General features: G+C 36.5%; 1 protein-coding gene across 5 annotated transcripts in view; it reads left to right on the top strand.

The window, feature by feature from the left end:
• SGIP1 (SH3-domain GRB2-like (endophilin) interacting protein 1) overlaps positions 1-20,826 on the top strand; it is a 329,295-nt gene that overhangs the window by 210,253 nt on the left and 98,216 nt on the right. For 4 of the 5 annotated variants that reach the window (XM_006879754.1, XM_006879753.1, XM_006879755.1 and 1 more), the window contains 6 exons: positions 658-669; positions 8,151-8,162; positions 11,317-11,341; positions 12,440-12,491; positions 15,378-15,463; positions 19,448-19,540. In XM_006879754.1, coding sequence (XP_006879816.1) covers positions 658-669; positions 8,151-8,162; positions 11,317-11,341; positions 12,440-12,491; positions 15,378-15,463; positions 19,448-19,540 — 280 coding nt within the window. The remainder of the gene's footprint in view (positions 1-657; positions 670-8,150; positions 8,163-11,316; positions 11,342-12,439; positions 12,492-15,377; positions 15,464-19,447; positions 19,541-20,826) is intronic. The other variant, XM_006879756.1, reaches the window with a different exon arrangement.

Below are 20,826 nucleotides of genomic sequence, written 5' to 3'. Positions count from 1 at the left end.
GAACAGTTGAGTAATGTGTTTGCATCACTGATTTTGCTAAGTCATTCAGGGGATTGTGTGTAAAAGAAGGATTTAGAGGATGAAAGTGGAAATAGTACTATTTGGTAAGAAGTTCATGTAGGGAGCTTGTGGATTACCACATAAAACATGTAAGACAGTTCCTGAGAAAAGCAAAAAGATTATTCTAAGGTGTCAGAGACCACTCAGCTGGAGAAGAATTTATCAGTGAACGGTCTACAGGAAGTTGAAGGGAATGAAAAAGTAGAGACAAAGAAAAATACATGGTTCCAGCCATGGTGACTTGGCAACAAGAAAGTTTCTGGAAAATCACATATCTTAGTTTCAAGGCCAGACCTAGTGGTGATAATAGTGCAATAATAGTATTTTTCAACTCCTTTCAGTATTATATTTTCTATTGTCAGAGCAGAAATCTGTTTGACTAAATTAAATCATTGAAAAAAAAGCTTATAGTATGTTCAAAAAGGCGACCATAGCTTGAACACAGTCAGCAGTCTAGTGATGAATACAGCACCCACTGAAAATAATAGCAACACCTTAGAGAGCTGTCTTAATTGTTCTGAACTTTGTCTGTACTTCAGAATATATTTCATGTCTCTCATTTTTTCTTTCTTTTTCTTCCCTATGCTGACGCTTTAGAGGAAAAGCCCGGTAAGAAATAATAAATCCTTTCCACACTTTGATCAAATATTATTTATCCTGTGTATTTTTACCATCTGCATCTCTAATGACTGAATATGTTTAACACCTAAACAAGGTTCTGAATTTTAAAAACAAACCTTTGGGAACCAACAGGAATTCTAATTATGCCACCTGGGGGGAAAAGGAAGTTTGTTGCTAAGCAATTGTGCATCCCTGTTATGAAGGATCACAGGGTAATTTGTGAGAATTGACCTGTCTCACCTACAGACAGATGATCACATATTTTAGATACTAAGTTTCATCTATTACAGATACACTCAGGCTATATATCCATAGTGTTGTGGTTAAATGCTGTTGAGTCATTGACAACTCATATCTACCCTGTGAAAAAAAGACCTGAACACTTGTATTAACTACATTTCTCTAAATTCATAGTTTCTGGAGGCAAGCTATTCCAGAAGTGGATGCCACTCCTGCTTCCAAGCCTGTTTTAATCTGGGATCTCTACCAAACACTGTCCGCCATGGGTAACCATTATCACATTTGACACTTCAGTGTCACAGTGTTTAGCATCACAGCAACCACAAGATACCTCTTTAGAGCAAATGGACAGACCACTGCTATACCACTTAGAAGAATGTTTGACCACAACCAATTAAAACCAGGCCTGAGGGCTGCAGATTAAAATCACCCACCTTTGGCTTGGTAGCATCACTTTGAGTCCACTAGGCCAGCAGAGCTCTCTTTATGACTCACAGAAATTCTTTGAACAGCAGCTCTAACCCTTGCCGCGTCCTATACCATCCTCACAATCTAAGACATCCTTGAGCCCATTGTTACAGTCACTGTATCAATCCATTGTGTTTTGGAGAAGCTGGGGGGAAAAAAGAAATTTAAGTTAATTTTTCGTTTAATGTGCAGTATGATATCACCATGAATGCTTGTGAAGCTGACCTGACTGAATTTTATTTCCTTTCTTTTTTAGTAGTGAAAAAAAAAAGATAGCCCCTTTCTCTGCTTGATTTTAAAAATATTCCATCTTATGGTCTTGTGGGTAAAAAATTGTACTGCCAACTCAAAGTCACACTGTTTGAATCCACCAGCTGCTGTAAAGGAGAAAGATGAACAGTTTTCTCCTGTGCTGTTTATAGCCTCTGAAAGCCCACTAGTCAGTTACGAGTGGGCTCCAACTTGTTGGTAAAGAGTAGAGTTATTGTATACTGAAATTATCAGAAACTAAATTAGAGGGTTTTTGTATAAATTACCAGCATGCTGCTCCCCAGGAACAATGATGATCTTCAGTGGCAACACACACCTGTATGATGAACCTGCATAGCATTATTTTAGAGCCACATTAAAACATTTCTACTCAAAACTACTCCCTGTTGCCCTTCTTTATGGGGAACAGGTTCTCAGCATACCAAAGCCTGGCTGACACAGGTGACCTTGCCACTGGGGAATAGTAAAGTATTGTGTTCCTGTGTTAGCTACCATGAGGAATGGATTGATTTGTTCCATTCACTACATGGATGCTGCAATACATGTCTTCTGTCCCCACCCATTGACCCAGACCCAACATGATCTCTATTACAAGTCTGCTACTGGAATCATAGAAAGTTCATATGATGGGAAGGAGGGGAAGTGGTAGACAAAGGAAGGATGAAAATCGGCAACTTATCAAGATATGGGTCATCAGTCTTTTGTCCAAAATAAAACAAACACCACTCTCATTATAATGAAATTGTCTTATTTGGGAGTAATTGAGATTCAATTATGTTCTGCAGATCATTTGGCAATATCGAAAGATTGCAGGACTTCAGCAACATTTGGCTTAAATTTTGTCCATTTCATTTATTCTCCTGGTCCCTAAATCTTTCTCTATATTATTTCATTTTCACCACTTTAGCCATGGACCGGACTGTGTGGCCTGGAGTTTTACTGTAATATTTCATAATTCACTGTTCCTCACATTGGTTTTGTCCTGTCATCTTTACAACTTTAACCACAAAGACCCAAACCCTGAACAAACCTATTGTCATCCTTTCAGTTCACTACAAGGATACCTTTCCCCTGTTGCTTGTGTGTCTTCACAAGAATGAGTCTTTCCCCTACTTTTCTTGCTTCATGGTCTGGCTTATTGAACTTCATCTCATGAACTCTTATGATAAACCATCAGTAAAAGGTTCTTGTTTCTCTTCTCTCGTGCAGTTTCAGTAGATCTTCTTCTTGACCATATCTAATTCGATATGATAGATGTTCATTATAATCTGACTATAAAAAGAGCAAGAGACACATGGGGAAGGCCATATTTGACATATACCAACTTTACAAAAAGGGGAAATTGTCCCCATCAACAGAATCAATAACAGAAAGGCAATTCCCATGAGGTCAGACACAACCCCCACACTCCTGTACCTCGCCCTACCAATCTTACTGCTTTACTGGGTCCAAACTCCAATTCAGTAGCTCACAAATCACACAGAACCATGCTGAGGAAGTCAAAAGGTTAATCAAAAGTATTAGTAGCAGAATACAGTCAGGATAGTTCCGGAAAAGTGCACACAGGCACCTCAACCTCTCGGCTTAGTCCTGCCAATATTGGCTTCCCACCCCCATTTGTCCAATGAACTTGAGCAAAGCCTATTCACTCCAGTTCCAGTGATGTAGCAGTCCCTGGGTCCTATCTCATGTCAACTCTTCAGTTTAGCAATGGCTGTTGCTGTTGGGAGCAAGGATGCCTGGTGAAGGGTGTCCTACCTTCTCTTGGTTTTCTTCAATGGCAAGGAAGATCTCATTCTGCAGCTAGAGCTGTTAAATTTATTGGTAAGACTAGCCAATCCCTTTGTGGAAGGGCTAACACACTTTATTCACACATTGTCACCCATCCACTTGGTCAAGTCAGATTCAGATGGCTATAACAGTCATGTTGTTGTTTGTTGTTGTTGACTCTATTGGGTTGAGGACAACTCATAGCAACCCTATGAACAAAAGACCTAAAGCCATTCTAGAACTATCGTTGTTTCTCAAAGTCATAGTGAAAGATAAACTCTGCACTGACTTAAAATATATGTAAGAAAGCTTAACTATAACATTTTTGAGGTAAATAGATGCTTCTGTACATAGTAAGTTGGATGAGAAGACAATTTTTATAAAAAAAATCTACATCCTCTCTAGACAAAACATAAGACTTTATTTAGGCCTAAGAATATCTTAGTTCATGTTTGTTTACTTGCCAAATAAATTGGCTTCCTCCTAAAGTATTTGAAAGCAAATAAAATATTTGCTTAGATTATAATAATAAACATAATGATTCTATATTCCAGGATCTTTTAATTTGTTGTAATTAAGCTAAGATGGGAGCTCTCGTGGCCCATTGATAAGAAGCTGTGCTACAATCCCAAAGGCACACGATTTGAATCAACAAGTAACTTCAGAGAAGACAGGTGGACAATCTCCTCCTGTGTGATTTAGTGCCTCTGGAGGGTCAGCTGTGTGTCAGTTCTGACTTGACAATACACAATAACAACAACACTGAAAAGAATCTGGGGCACAATGCATTGTATGCTGTGCTGTTTTCTGAAACACTGTTGGTTCTGATCCACCAGCCACAATGTCATGGAAGAATAATAGCAATCTTCTCTTGTAAATATTTATCACCTCAGAAGCCAAAGGGCGAATCACCATGCATCAGAATGTACTTGAAAGCAGTGGATCTGATTTTAGCAGACGATATAAGCATGATACTTGTTTGGGATATGTTGCTGAGTCTCTAGCAATTTGAATCCACCAGCAGCTTTCAGGGAGAAAGATGGATCTGTTAAGTTGTATAGATTCCAAAACCTGTTGGAGAGTTGATATGAGTTAGAACTGACTCAGTAGCTTTGACTTTTTTAGTTCATAACTTACTTCTCATTTTCCTCTGTATTTCCCCCAGAACACTGCAGTTAGTAAATGAAGATGTAAAACTTCACAACTCTGATTATTTAGGGGACTTTAAAGGCAAGAAGTTTTGTTGCTTTCTTCTGTAGATATTTAAAACACCTTACTAATACTGGTTATGACATAATTTAATCCTTTTTTGCAAAACAGTCATTTCTGACTCATAGAGACCCTTCATCAAATTCCTGAGGCTTTAAATTTTAACTGGAGGACATTGCCCATCTTTCTCCTGTCAGGCAACTGGTGGATTAAAACTATTAGACATGACAATATTTTTGGTTAGCAATGCAAATACCCTACCAGAGTTCCAGGTGTGAAGATTTAGGCGCTGCTATTTTCTGTTGGGCAGGCATACTCATATTACAAATTATGTAAACAATAAAATACAACATGTTCTGGTCAATAAACTCTATTCTTGCAATCAAATTATAAATTAGTATGTTTACTCACTTTGAAATTAGCCTCAAAACAAAAGTAAGGATTATCTCTAAGTTCAACTCTAAAATATAGATGTAAAAAGAAGATATTTTCTAAAACCTTAAGAATGCATCAGAAGACTAAAGGAATTCAGAAACTGAGCAATTAGTGTATAATTAGTAACTTAGAAAATTTGTTTAAAAAATAAATAGACCAATTGAAAAATCCCTATTAATCAAGGTTAGAGATGAAGCAATAAGAATAGCCACTAATATTTCCTGAGAGCTTATTATGTTTTATATAAATGGCTGCGATCAGCCATAAATTGGCCACCTGCAGACTCTGAACGTCTAGAGACAGTCCCTGGATTACAAACAAGATCTGTTCCTAAGTGTATCTTTAAAGTGTCAGTAAGTTGGAACAAGTTCATAGAATGAAAGAAAAGGCTTAAAGTTTTTTCAATGTTTTAAAAGCTGAATGTGCCACAAGTGAAAGTGATTGGGGTGAAAAATTTGTTGGAAGTAGGAGCTGGTTCACTTATTTCAAACAGAGGATAAATTTAGATAACCTTAAAGGTTAGGTGCCACTGAGTTCACTAAGACCCAGTGGTGCTATGGAACAACACTTCTAAATCCAGCCTTGGCCTGTGCCATCCTCAGAATCTCTGCTATGCTCATGTACATTATTGCAGTCACTGTTGTCAACCCATCTTGTTGAGGGTCTTCCTCTTTTCAGCCACAATTGCACTGTGGTCCTTAGAGTTTCCAGAAGCTGATTATTCAGAAGTAGATTTCCAGATATTTCTTCCAAAATGTCTCTGAATGGACTCCAGTTGAATCCAAACTCCTTAACAGATTGCACCACCTAGGAACTACAATTAACAGCTATTAAATAAAACTTACCTCCAAATCATCAAATTGATTTCTAGAGTTCCTTTGCTTCTGAGGTTTTCAGATCAAAATTCTTAAAGATGTTGGGGTATTTCAGATCTGCATTGTCTGCAGCTGTTGGCTGGGTCTTCTGGGTTCTGGTTGTTGAGAGTGTGACAACATGAATTTTAAGCGATTTTGACTCAAGAGAGTCTAATAATGGTGCCATTTGCAAATGGAGCTTCCAAAATTGTATCTTCTAAAGATATTTAACTAGAAAAATAGATGCATGCACTATTGACTAGATAACCTAAATTTTGTCATTGAAAATAAAAATATTAAATTTGTTGAATTAATACAATTGAAATTGTGTATTGCGCTATAATTTTAAGTTAAAAACGATCTTGAATTAAGTTTCTGTCTCTATAGAGTTGGCAACATACACTTTATTTTGCATTGACTCTCAATTTCATCTTGTGTCACTTTAAATCTCTATGCTACTTTTCCAAGGAAGTAGTTTGCATTAAGATTGAATCCAAAATCATAAATTCTTACCTTTCCATCTTTTGAAAAAAAGACTTTAGTCTTTTCACTATATAAAAATAAAGTCTAAATCATACAGCAGAGTGTCTCTTGTTCTTCCAAAATACATTATGGATTAGTCAGAAAAAGATTTTCAGCCCGGAAAAACATGATCATGGGAGTCCTTTTTCTTCTCATTATATTTGAATCATTTATTCAGGCTTTCATTTCCTCTCTGTGTTCTAGAGAGTGGAGCCAACCTCTTCATTTGAGGAGCTTCTTGCTACTTTTATGTTTTGTGCTTTGAAATGTGGTCAGTGCAGTGTTCCAAGTAGCCTTTGATGAGTTCATGTGCTAGCCTATATTCAGAAAGTGGGACTCCACACATCATTTCTTTTCCACATTCACATCTTAGTTATTCTTGTGACCACAGCAGGATCCTAAAAGAGAGCAATCAGAGATTGTTGAGTGACTTGATAATTAAGCCATAATCAACATAGTCAAGGTTTGTGGAAAGAGAGAAGTATACCTGCTGTTTGTTTTATTCTTTTAGACATTATTTTATCTCGTGTTCTATTGATGCTAGACAGTTTCCATCATCATCATCATCATCATTATCATCATCATCTGTATTTGTTAGTGGGTCTTCATTTTACCCACTACATTCTTACCCATTGTTATGGGCTGAACCAATCACTAGAACAAATATTATGAAAAAAATATTCCCAACATCCCCTGGCGCATTTAAGAGGAAAAACTAGACAAGGAAACTGTTGTTATTTGTTATCAACTCAGCTCAAGCTCAGGATGACCTTATGTAGAATAGACTGAAATGCTACCTCTTCCTGCATGGTATTAATGACCATCACTGTGTTTGAGTATACTGTTGTAACTATTATAGAGTATCTTTGAAATTAGGGGTCTCATTTTCCAGAAATATATTAGATGATGTTTTGTTGTACTTCCTAAGTATTTCACTGACTAACTTTTGAAAATTTCTAGACCTTTTCTAGACCTTTCTTCCTAGACTAGCTTAGTCTGGAAAACTGCTGAAACCTGTCCACCATGGGTAATCCTTCTGGTATTTGAAATGCCAGTAGTATTATATGAGCACCCAAACTAACACAATATGATAAACTGAAAGATAAGAAACAAGGAAGAGGCCTCCTCAAAACCTACTCCTTGATTTTCAAGGAGCTTCTTTTAATCCCAGACTTTGTAGGCAATGTACTATATTTATGATATTTTTCTAATGCCCTGTTGGTTTGGAGAAATAGTGTATCCTATACTACCCATTCTCAATCATTGTACCCTTACTCCAAATAATCAGGGGAGAAATTCCTTCTAACAAGACATTAAACTGTCAGTAAAGTCTTCTTGTACATTTCTGTTTTGTTCTTGTATGTATATAGCTGAAAACAGTACCTCCCAGCTGTTGTTGTCATGTACTGTCAAGACAGAACCGACTCATAGCTGACACTCTAGTGAGATTTGAAAGGCAATAAATTGCATGGGAGGAGATTTCCCACCTTTATTTTAAAATAAGTACTCTCTAAGTTATTTCAAAAGGGTTCTTATGGTTTAAGTAAGACCCAAGCACAATAACCACCTGTCTTCCCATTAGCCTGTTTGAAGTGAATGTTTCGTTAGCTGTTAATGCAGCCTTCTATTGCCCAAGCCTGTTGACTGATCCATCATTCTCTGACTAGGTGTCTGTTCTCTCTTCCTTTTTGCTGATCACAGAGGCGCAGCCCGGTAAGAACTCTCAACATTTTTACCTTAAACATGTATAGAAAAAATTGGTGTCTAGGCAAGATAGCCAGGTTGGTTTCCCATTAAATGTGCAATAACTCTGCATGAATGAAGCTGACAAATTAGGTTTGTTGGTTGGAAGCCACTAATCTTCAATGTGCCCGGGGAGTAGTTTAGGATTTTCATAGCACTTGTTCATTACAAACTAAATTCCTATATAGGAATTACAGCTCTTAAAACTATGTTTGAGGGATGTGTTTGTGTGTGTATAAATGCAATGTATTGGGCTAGAAAGTACCATAGAAGTTGGCAGAATAATAACTAAAAATAAAACAGTAAGGAAAATATTATTAAACCACTTTTTATTTAAACATAAATTTAAAATGTTATCACCACATCATACCTTATATTTGTCTGTATAAACTGTTACATAATCCTAAATTTAGTAAGAAGAGGCATACTTTCAAGGTAATGTTTCTAGACTGTCACAAAAGTCTAAATTTCATCACTGAGACAAATTATGAAACGGTAAATTAGCAAAAGTTTGTATAGCTCGAAATAAAAGCTCAATCATCTTCATCAGATTGAAAAGTATAATAAATATAAAACAACAAAAAGAAAGATCTTTGCTACGTTTGAAAGGGGATAAATTGTGAATGAGGAAAATTAATTGGGTTTGGAGCCAACTTTGGGAGCCTGTGTTCCGGACATGAAGTGTCCAGGGCCTGAAATACCATCAGTCCTGTGCCAATTGAAGTAATTTGTTATAATTGAAGACAACTATCCTACCCCAGCTGGTATATAGGTAGTTCTTTATTTAAACTACAGAGCTAAGGTCAATGTTAAATGGTTTCAGAGACTGCTTTTGGGTTATGGTTGATGATTCTAACTCTGTGGTTTGGTAATAAGTCACTTTAAAAAAAAGATCTTTTTTAAAGGAAGGAGTGAGTTTACTAAGTTAAAGTGAGGAAGATTTGTTGTCAATATATTAATTTTTACAATTTTTGGTGGTTGTAGATCAACAATCATTGAAAGGGTTGGGCAATGGGGTCATATGATGAGAATAGAAGGATTTTTTTAATCAAATGTGTTGCTTGATTGTGCTGTGTGCTGTATATCATCTTATCCTCATTCCTCCAGCTTCCTCAGAGGCAGCATTGAAGATGAAAAAGATTATTAGGGCTTTCGTTTCTCCTATTGCTAATTTACTATTGATCATGAGAAGACCTATTCTTTATAAGTTGATGTTGTTATTATTCACCCTGATTTTTAAACCACAGGGTTTTCTTGCATAGGCTTTCCTTGCTCACATTTAACTGGGAGATTGTTCATTCATGAGGGAAAGCTAATAAACGTGTTACAAGAGCTTCTTCCTCAGAGCCTCAACACAAACTATCTGGTGAATGGATTGCTACACCTGTAAAGCAACGAATACAAAAAAAGCTTTGTACCTTCCTTAGTTCCACGAGCATTTCCCCCCCATTTTTAATAACAGGAGTTAGACAGAAAGGCCAAATAGTCTTTATTGCAATCTCTGGGGTTCTATTCTTTCTGTGCCAACTTATTAACCTTATAATTGACTACCTGGAACCAGAACACCCCCTCATAACTTTTCTTTCAGACCTTATTAATAGATAACTGGTTGTCTTGGGCTACGTAACTGCAAAAAGCATTCTACCTCCATTAAATTATTTGGTCCTCTACTATTTTCTATCTACACAGCCTTAGTTTCCAAAAGTAAGCCTGCATCTTAACCCCACAATCACCACAGTATATTTAAGTGACTACATTGATTAAAAAGCTTTTGTTTTTATTTCTGCAAATAATGTGATAAATCTTTGTGTGGTTCATAGAGTAAGGGAAAGCATTACATTATTGGGCAAGACAAGCTTGAAAATATAGCTTGAAACATTAAAACAGCTACTTAGGAGGATAAATCATTTCTCACTTAAAACATCTAAGGATCCTTGTTCCAGTTAAAATGTTTTTATCTCTCAAATAAGATCATATGAGTGTGGAAAATACTAATAATTATTTAGGAGAACGTGAAAGAAGCATCTTCCAAGTCTGTCATAGAGGTCAGATCATGTGATGTTTTAACTTGAGAAAAGAAAGCATATTTGTGACCTCTGAACTGAGACTTCAGCAAAGTAAGAAAGTAGGGACAGTATGTTTTTTATAGCTACCAATCAAACTGTCATTCATAATGATATTTTCTTAGACTTCCCATCTCTTCAAACCATCCCTTTTTATGTCATTGTACCAAGGCTGATCATACCAAGACTTTTCTCACCCAATGATGCCAATCCAAGTTGTGGTCTACTTTCTGGTAGCATCCGATGCTAAGAACTTTTTAATGTTTCTAATTTTAAGTTAAAAAATTGTATCTAGTAATCTGTTAATTATTCTTATTCTTATTTTAAGGTGTTATGAGTCTATAAAGGTTAGAGATGACTATTTCAAATTATTGCCAAGAGGGATATTTGCATCCCAATAGGAGGATCACTATACCTTGAGCTAAAGAAATTAGTGAATTGGTGAGATCTTAGCAGACAAGGGGAAGAAATATAGGGGGACAAAATGGAATTCTCTGACTTTCTGAGTGAAAGAGACCAATCAGTGGCAACGTCTCCAAGTTTTCCTTCCCTTTGACACTTGCCACTTATGTGTTCCAAAATTGCATTAGTAAAGTGATGGGTAACTGTACCTGGAACTTGAATACCCCACTAGAAGCAGATAATAGGCCTAATAAATTTTACAATTTTTATATTACAAACTGGACCAGAGATTTATGGTAGCCTTGGATTTATTTTCTTAGCTGCTAAAGTCCAAGTTCTAGTTTTGTTTTGTTTTGTTTTGTTTCTAATGGACTGCTCATTATTTGTCTTTAATTCACCAAATCTATCCAGGTAAGGGGTTTTTCTGCTTCAAAAGACTCCTTTTTCCTCCCTTCTCTCTTTGAGTCAAATGAAAAATTGATTTGTGTGTGTGTGTGTGTGTGTGTGTGTCTGCAATCCCCAACTTTAATGAGATTTTTAAGACATTTATTTTCTTCATCTGCATTTCTCAGTTCAGTTTAATGCAAAAACAGCAGTATACATATTGTATATAACATCTATGTGGTCTTAAACCTTATAGTGTCTATTTCTAATTCTAGGGTGCAATTAAAAGGAACTTATCCAGTAAGTATATTTTAGCTACAAGAAATAGAATATGATTTAAAAGAAAAAAATAGTTCCTTGAGCCTTAGAAGATATATATACATTTGAATTAAATGCACCTAGCCTAATTTTAATATATGCATTTTTTTAACTTATGCAGCAAAGACATCTTGTAATAATAGAGAGTCTTTGTAGGTTCCAAAGGATTACTGTTAAAGTTCTTAGCTGATTATGCTTTGGGGAAAGCATTGCTGTCTCCTATTTGTCAACTTTTGATGTATCATTTAACTTTGGAAATGGATTTAATCAAGTTATATGTTTGCTCTTGGGATTATAGTGAGAAGGAGAGTTAGAAGAAATATCAAGGTAATTGTACTGTAACCATTCTAGTGTTATTTGATATGGAAATTTAACCAACCAAAGTGATAGGTTATAATATCCACAGAGTACAATTTTTCTCTTCCATATACAATACATTCCAGGAAATTCTAGATTCATGGTATATATTTAAAGGTATGACATTTTCTTGGCATTTCTAGGGGGAAAAAAGTCATAGAATGCTGTATTTGGCGGGCTCTGGTAGCCTAGTGGCAAGAAGCTGCAGTGCAGTTCCAGAGCTGCACGGTTCGAATCCAAAAGATGCTCTGCTGGAGAAGGAGGGACAATCTCCTCCTGTACCAGTCAGATCTAATTTGACGGTACACACACACAGAAATAATAAAATAATTTTTAAAAAAATAATGCTGGATCTATGTACTATGTACATAATGGCCTGATTTAGTAGTCTCATGCTAATTGGATAACGGAACTGATCAACACAGCAGACATTCAAAGAATGGTATATGATTCCACTAAACTCTGCAATATACAAATCTACTTATTGGCTTTTCTCGAAGGTACCTTTGTGAATGAGTTAACAAGGCCAGAGAAAATGCCACTGCATATGCCTAATATATGATCCTTAAAATATCAGAGGCAAGGTCTTGTTTAGCAATGTTTTAATATTGATAGCACTTAAATCTCCTAATGTTTCCAAAGATAACACATAAAAAATGTTGGAGGAGAATGATAGAAAAAAAAAAGAAAGATCCAAAAAAAGTCTTTTTTCCTGTTCATCAGGTGAAGAAGTTGCAAGACCTAGACGTTCCACACCCACTCCAGAACTTGTAAGGTGAGAATGGAAAACATTCATTATGTTTTATTCACAACATCATGACCTGTAAACCAATCTCCCTGTACTCATCTCCAAGAAGATGGCTTGTTAATAAAGGACCTACCCAAGGTGCAAGTTCATAGCATGGTCTAAATATGCTCTTTTCTCATGCATGCAGATGTGAAGAGATCCTTGGGGGAACTACTCTGGGATAATATGAAGTCATTGTTGTCCATCAGAATGCTTAGTGTACTCACTAATGAGAAAAGTCTGTTGGTGTCTGGAATGCTGATCTTAAATATGTTAGCCTGTGGAGAGGATTAGAACTTCATGATTGTACATTCATTCTACCTGTCACAAAACAAAGAAATCACGTTTTTAGTGTTAGGCATTGTTTTTAAAAACTCTATTGTTGATTGCCTTCAAGTCAAGCACAACTCATAGTAACCCTATAAACAAAGCCCCTTTACAACTATCAATATTTATCAAAGTTCATAGAGTTTCCAGAGACATCTTATTTAGGAAGTCGATGCCACACCTGCAGCTAGATTATCTTACATGTTCCCTCTTTCTCCAGTTCCTCCTTTCCCCATTTCATCTCTTCACCACACACACACACACACACACACACACACACAGAGCTGATTAGGATCATTGATGTGAGTTAAGCCTATAGAGGAATGATCCAAGCCATAGTCTACACAATTACTTGCTACGAATCAGAAAGCTGGACAATAACTAAGGACGATAGGAGAATCAATGCCTTTGAATTGTGGTGCTAGAGAAAAGTATTAAACATATCCTGGACTGCTAAGAGAGCAAATAGGTCTCTTTTGGAGAGGTGAAACAAAGCTGCTCCTTAGAGGCAAGGATTTTATAGCTTTGTCTCATACACTTTGGGTATGTTGCCGCGAGGGACTAGTCGTTGGAAAGAGACATCATGCTTGGAAAGTAGAGGGACAACAAGGAGGGGAAGACCCTGAATAAGATGGATTGAATCAGAGACTGGGGAAATGGGGGTAGGCTTGTCAGAGACAATGAAATTGGCACAGGATAGGGAAGGATTCAGTACATAAGGTTGACAAAGGTTGTGCAGGTGACTTGACAGAACATAACAACAACAAAATAACGTAGTGTTTTTATTACAGTCTATCTAATGATTAAAAGAATCAATGAGAGTTTAGTTGTTATTGGCCTGTTCTTGATACTTGGGTTCCTTTTATAAGATGTACTTTTGGGATATTAGGAGATTATTGAGTGTGAAGAAATGGAATTAAAATACATGCTAACATTCTGGTTGGTCTGGTCACCTAAATTTTTTGTGCCTGCTTTTGTGTTAACTAATTAGAAACTGTATTAACTACAAAAAAATAAAGAAATGTAGTGAAGACAAATGTAAATTCAAAGACGACCTTAGGGAAGAAAAGTGCTTTGCAATAAATAGGCAACATCATGATAGATGAAGAAAATATTGAATATTGAATATTGAATCTGTCAATGATTTCCTCTTACTTGGATCCACAATTACCACCTTTGGCAGCAGCAGTCAAGAAATCAAAAGACATTTTGCATTAGGAAAATCTACTGTCAAGGACCCCTCCAAGGATTAATGATGTTAAAGCCTAAAGTGTACCTGATTCAAGCCACAGTATTTTCAATTACTTGTTTTGCATCTAAAAGTTGGACGATAAATAACGATGACAGAAGAAGAGCTGATGCCTTTGAATTGTGGTGTTGGAGAACAGGGCTGAGTATCCCATGGACTGCCAGAAGAACAAAGTAATATATGTTGGAGAAAGTGCAACCGTGTTGCTCCTTGAAGGCAAGAATGGAGAAGCTTCATCTCAGATACTTTGAGAATGATAGAAGGATCTAGTCCTTGGAAAAGGACATCATGTTAAAAACTTGAAAGGTCAGCAAAAGAGAGGAAGACCCTCAACAAAATGAACTGAAAAGATTAACTGTAACAGTGGGTTCAAGTATATCACAGATTATGAGAATGGCACAGGATAGGGCAAGGTTCATATCTATCATTTATCAGGTCTCTATTTGGAGGCTCATGTGTGAAGTGGTTGGATTCTGGAAGGGTGGGTTCACATGTTTTGGTTGGGGGTGTCAAGTGTGGACTGTTTGGTTGGTTTTTTAAAATTTTGTTCACAATTGTGTGTGAGTTGGCTGGATTTGCTTGATTTAGCCAACAGTGCACTGTGGCTGATAGCCTTTTGTTAACCTCCTGATGTTAATTGTATATATGGGATAAACATTCTTCTAAGAGGTACGGCACTGGTCTGTCAATTTGCTGTACTGAGGTAATTTGGGGTTGGTGTGATGCTGAATACTGTGCCACTGGTGTGTCAAATGCCATAATGGTTACCCATGGTGGACAGTGTTTGGTGGAGCTCCCAGATTAAGATAGGTTTGGAAGCAAAAATGGCATCCACTTCCTAAACAACATGCCTCTGGAAATTCTATTAAATAGAACAGGTCTTTTGTTCATGCGTTGTGCTCAACTCCATGGCACTTAACAACACTAACAATATGAGTTGTACTCAGCTTGACGGTATCTAATAACAACAACAATAATATTATTCCTTCTATTTATAAATAATCAGCATATTTGGCAAATTATTTCTCTCATTTTAATTTATTTCATTGGACCACAACACTGTATGCCACTATAAGTATTTTATCTCCTGCCAACTGTCTTGTCTTCTAACATATTTAGTTATTTATTTGACACACTTTATAACGTATTTTCAGACCCATAGTCACTTGATACACATATACTTGAAGGCATACGTGTGTGAGAATCTTACCTAGAGAATTATATGAAAGCAAAGTTACAAATAATTTTTAACATTAATAACCTCTCTCTTTCTGTTTGCTTTAATGTATATGATTTAGCAAAAAGCCTCCAGATGACACTGTGGCCCTTGCTCCCCTCTTTGGCCCACCATTAGAATCAGCTTTTGATGAACAGAAGACAGAAGGTAAATAAAGTGTTATATCTCTGGATTAATTGGTTCTTTTTTTTCCAGTAAAGTAGTTATTTTTTAAAACATTCATCAAAACTATATATAGCCAACTATGCACCTTTTCTGCAATTTCTACATGTACAAAGCAGTGACACTGATTGATTCCACACTATTATTCTTGCTATTTTTCTCAACTATCACACCACTATGAGCATAAAATCACTACCCCCTAACTCTATTATAGAACATTGTGAGTTACTGATTTTACATCACTAGTTCTTTACAAAAGGCACACTGCTCAAGGAAGATAAGCTTTACTTTCGGTTCCAACGTGATTTCAGGGGACAATTTTGGCTTCAGTTTTAAAGATTATCTCAGTGCAGACGTTTCAGAGGTTTATTTAGCCACTACGGTTCTAGAAATCCTGGATCCCATGGAAAATTTGAAGTATCTTCTTACTGTATCATTACAGACTCATGTGGAAAGAAGAATCCTGGTCTAGGTGTTTTAGAAAGCATGGGAATTTTGTTCGAAAGCCTTTATATTGTGACAGATTGCTAACAAACTCACTCCCCCAAAGAAACCAGAAATAATTATCACAGATCTGCGTAAATTACTAGTCAAGGAGTAAATGCTCTGTGAACTAAACAGTCATTATTTGGTAGGAGCACAGTGGAGTCAGCCCATCATAGTGGCTGTCACTTTGATCCAGCCTCTCCGACCATATTTGCTCTGTTTCACCTCATCAAATAAAGTGTCAACTAGAGTTTGCAGAAAAAAAGACAACTTTGTTTGTAGGGCTACAATGCTGGAATAATGATGAATTGCTTAGCAAGTTAAAAGTAAAATGTAAGAGAAAGAATATATTTCTTTAATTGTTACTGTGTTTGCTAGTAAATATTCATTCATAGAGTTAGTTTCATTTTTTGTAGCTGTACACAGTACATACCCTGATTTATTTAAAGAAAACTCTCAATTAAAAGAACATAATCTGTTCCTTAAATGTTCAATGTATGTGTCATCTGTAGCTGTGTTTGGTGAGATGAAAAGATAGATATAGATGTACCTACACCTATACCTTTATCTATATAATGTATGACGTAAGAGCACTATGATAAAATGTTCCTTTCCCAGGACCTAATGATTACAAATATTAAATGTTTTAGGACAACAATACTTAGCAGAATAATGAGTAGACCGTTTTTGTTGTTATTGTGTATTGTCACATAGGAACTGACCCATAGTTGACCTTCCAACAGGTTTTCAGAGGCAGTTAATCTCAAAGAAGGAGATTAACCATCCTTATTCTGTGAAGCAACTGGTGGATTCAAACCTCATGCCTTCAGGATTTCAGTGCCGTTTCTCACCACTGGGTCACCAGAGCTCCCGAAATGAGTAGACTAAGCTCCGATAACAAAGATAGTCCAAAATAGGGTGAATTTAACAAGCTACACCTAAGAAATATAAGAGTAATCTAATATGGTGACTCTAACCAGCCCTGGTGGCATAATGGTTAAACATTTAGCTGTTAACTAAAAGGTCAACCATTCAAGTCCATCAGCCACTCTGTGGGAGAAAAAAAATTGATTATCTATTACTGTAAAGACTGAAGCTTAGTAAATGCTTTGTTGCATAGCATTCACTAAGATGTACTGTGTAAAAGACTTTAACTAGGTGTTGGAATTGACTCACCAGCATACACCAACCACAGGGTGATCCTGCTTTCCTCAGCAAGTGGCCTTCATCTCCAGGCCCAACATGGCTGCTGCAGTTCTCTTCATCTCCCAGTCAGAAGAAAAGGAGGACTAAGCCAATGGAACTCATTGCCAATTCTTTTTAGAGCAAAATTTAGAAGATACTTCACTTCTTCACAGATCCCTGTAGAGAGAATTTCAGCTGCACTGTTTATACTATAATGTGAAAGTTAATTCTAGGAGATAGATAGCAGTCAGCAATAATGAGTAGACTGAGAATATTTTTAATTATGTTATCAAGAGAAGGATATATTCTTGAATAGCCCTTTGGCTATTTAAATAAGTATAATTTAGAAACCTTACATGAAGGTGAGCCTGTGATAAAAATCATCACGTACATCATAAACATAACTATAATCAACCACACATTTGTTGACACAATTGTGTAGTAAATTAAGATAGAGTTTGAGTTCCTGCATCAAATTTAAGGTAGAGTCTAAGCATCTTAAAACCCAAGAAGGTGTTCTACATTGAATGGATGGAAAATATTATACTTCGCCTCTTTGAGAATATTTGAGTTAAAAAGAACACAGTGCCAAGGCCATCTTTGAGGTTTGTGACAGAGCTGTACTAACACCTGAATTTATCAATGAGACATCACTTCTCTTTCTAGTTTTCAGCCTGGAGGTTGTGTTAGGTTTCAATATTTGCGCAAACCACATTAGTTCTTCACAGACCACATTTCCCTTTCTTCTCTAGCCATTGTTTATTTTTATTGATTCTCCAATCATTCACTTGAAAGCTTTCAGGGAAAACACTTCTGGAGTCAGATGGCTCAAACCTTCGCTGTTCTTGCTCGCACTTGCTTTGACACTCTCATCCACAGTTTTGTGTTTTGTTTTGTTTTTCTTAAAAGGCGATACTAATAACAACACATGATGACGTTGTGAAAATTAAAATATATAAAAATAATAACTGGCCTTGTGCTAAGGAGCTCTAGTGATGTAGTATATAATGTATTGCACTGCTAAACAAAAGGTTAGCAGTTCAAATCCACTGTAGGACAAAAAGTAGACCTCCCACTCCATATTTAGCTGGTGGTTGTTATTATATACTGTCAAGGCTGAACTGACCAATAACAATCCCTCCAGTGGGTTTTCAGAGGCAGTAAATTGCACAGAAGGAAACTTATCATCTCCTGTGTAGCAGCTAGTAGATTCAAACGGTATGCCTGTTGTTGGCAGTGCCGCTCCTTACCTCTAGGACACCAGATACCAAAAATCATTAAAAACAAGAACTAAAACAGATACTAGTTCACAAGTGTAGCATTATCACAATAGCCAAAATATGGAAACAACCTAAACACATAAATGGATTAGCAAGAATAAATATGCATGCACCATAATAGATGGAGAAGCGATTGATAACAATTTTACCATGCTAGGCTCCACAATCAATATAGTTACTGTGGTAATGGGGGTGGATGTGTCAGAGTCAGTGAGACTGGCTCAGAATAGAGCAGGGTTCAAAATTACTGCACTATAGGGTCACTTTGAGTCATGGGCAATTTGATGACACATAACAACAACAATAATATTAAATGTCCTTAAGTAATCAACCAGGGAAGCAATATAGACGTTTTAGCTGTACTTAGCTGTATTTCCTCAGGGTCATAGTCCCTAAGGAGTTGCACCACTAACCCAAAGATAGCACATTTCTGGTAGTTAGAATCCACCAGCAGCTCAATGAGAGGAAGATGACCATTTCCTCCCATGTAGTTTACATATTCTGAAAACCCGCTGAAGGGTCGGTTATGAGTCGATAGCAGTGCAACAGCAGTGAGTGATTTAGTGAGGGAGTGCTTTTTACACCCTTGGACTCATAGTGATCTGATAGGACAGAGCAGAACTGCCTCATGGAATTTTCAAGGATACAAATCTTTACAAGAAGAGGTTGTTTCCTTTTTCTCTTTCTTGTGCAACGGCTGATGGGTTTGAACTGACAACTTTTTCATTACTAGTCCAATGCTTAACCTAAAGAAATACTAGGACTCTTCTATACAGGGTTGCTACGTTACCATGACTTGGAATGAATTAGTGATGGGTCATGCACACACATCCCCCTCACTGGGTTTTCATTTTGTGTTTGACTAGATTTAGAAGCAATTTACCTCATAAATTATTCAGTGTGAAGCAGGGGTAATATGATTTTGTGACATTCAACTAAACTGAGATTTTAATTTCTAAATTCCAAAAGATGTTCTGTTTTGGGTTTACACTGGGTAATTTTCTTTTTATGTTTCCAGGTTTTTTAGATCAGCCTGAGATATGGGGTTCGGGCCAACCAGTTAATGCAAACATAGAGTCGCCAAAGTTAACAAGACCATTTCCCACTGGAAGTAAGTTCTATGTCTGTTCTGTCTGGAAAAGTGACTGAGTCATTTTACTGCCTGTCTGTGTAGTGAAATTAGACAATTCTCAGAAAGTCTACTTCAGCAATATTTGGACTGCATATTTCTAAGAGGAAATGTTATATTCTAATAAGCTTTAGATGTAAAGGAGGTCATGAAAGTTTATTGAGGCAGGAATAAGAAGTAAAATAAACTTACTATATCAACGTTTCATCAGGATTTGTGGTTCTACATGTCTTCTATCCATGTGATCAGTTATTTACATATACATACACACACATGCTACACATACATAGAGAGAGGAAGAAATGAGCAGAACCAACTGACCATCACACAAATCAAGACTCTTAATGCTTCTCCTTGCTAATAGGAAGCAAATAAAAAGCTTTAACTTCTTTGAAAAGCTTTCTTTATTGGCTTGAGTTGTCCAGTTGTTCCTAGAAAATGCTCCTAAATGCCGTGAAAGTAAATTTCATGTTTATGTGTATCATGGTTTGGTTTTAAATTCCCATTATCAGTGGCCACTCACTGGAGAAAGACATCCTGCTCGGAAAAGCAGAGGGTCAGTGCAAAAGAAGCCGACCCTCAATGAGTTGTGTTGACATAATGGCCATAACAAGGGGCTAAAAAAGACAGTGATGATGAAGGTGATACAGGCTCAGTACAGGTTTCATTCTCTTGTGCACAGGTTCGCTATGATCTGGAGATGACTTCTAACAATAGCACCTAATGATAACAACAATTGGTAATTCTGAGTTGTGAGCTTTAATAAGACAGCAGAAGCTCCTGTGTAATTGTTGTGCATTGTATAATTCAACTCAGTCATTCATGGTGCACAACTTTGCTCTTTTAACTTTTTTTTGTTTTTGTGACCTATCATCTACTTTTGTGATAGTTTGATGAGTATAATCTTGACTAAATTTCTGCGAAGATCTTTAATCAAGGGCAGAGTCCCTGACTGTGGACTTCTGTGGGAAATCATGTTTCATTTGAGATATTGTTTACAAAGGCTTATAACTAGAATTAGAACTCAATGATGTATCCCCATACTTTAGGATGTTAGTCATTAGATGTACCTGTTTTGTGTGTAGATAGAACACTTTCTATGATATATAGATAGATGATAGATATAAAAAGATGAGAGTGTCAAAAGTGGGGCTTTTTCTTTTTTGAATTTTTTTATATTTTCCCCTTTTTTAAAATTAATTTTAATGAAAGTTTACAGAACTTTGGATTTCCATTCATTCATATGGTGTTTTTTTGGAGTGTTTTTT

Source organism: Elephantulus edwardii, unplaced genomic scaffold, assembly GCF_000299155.1.
Source record: "Elephantulus edwardii isolate Elephantulus edwardi_28Jun2011 unplaced genomic scaffold, EleEdw1.0 scaffold00005, whole genome shotgun sequence".
Classification (NCBI taxonomy): Eukaryota; Metazoa; Chordata; class Mammalia; order Macroscelidea; family Macroscelididae; genus Elephantulus; species Elephantulus edwardii.
The sequence above is the reverse complement of the archived record's forward strand: the minus strand, read 5'-3'. Positions and strand labels throughout refer to the sequence as shown.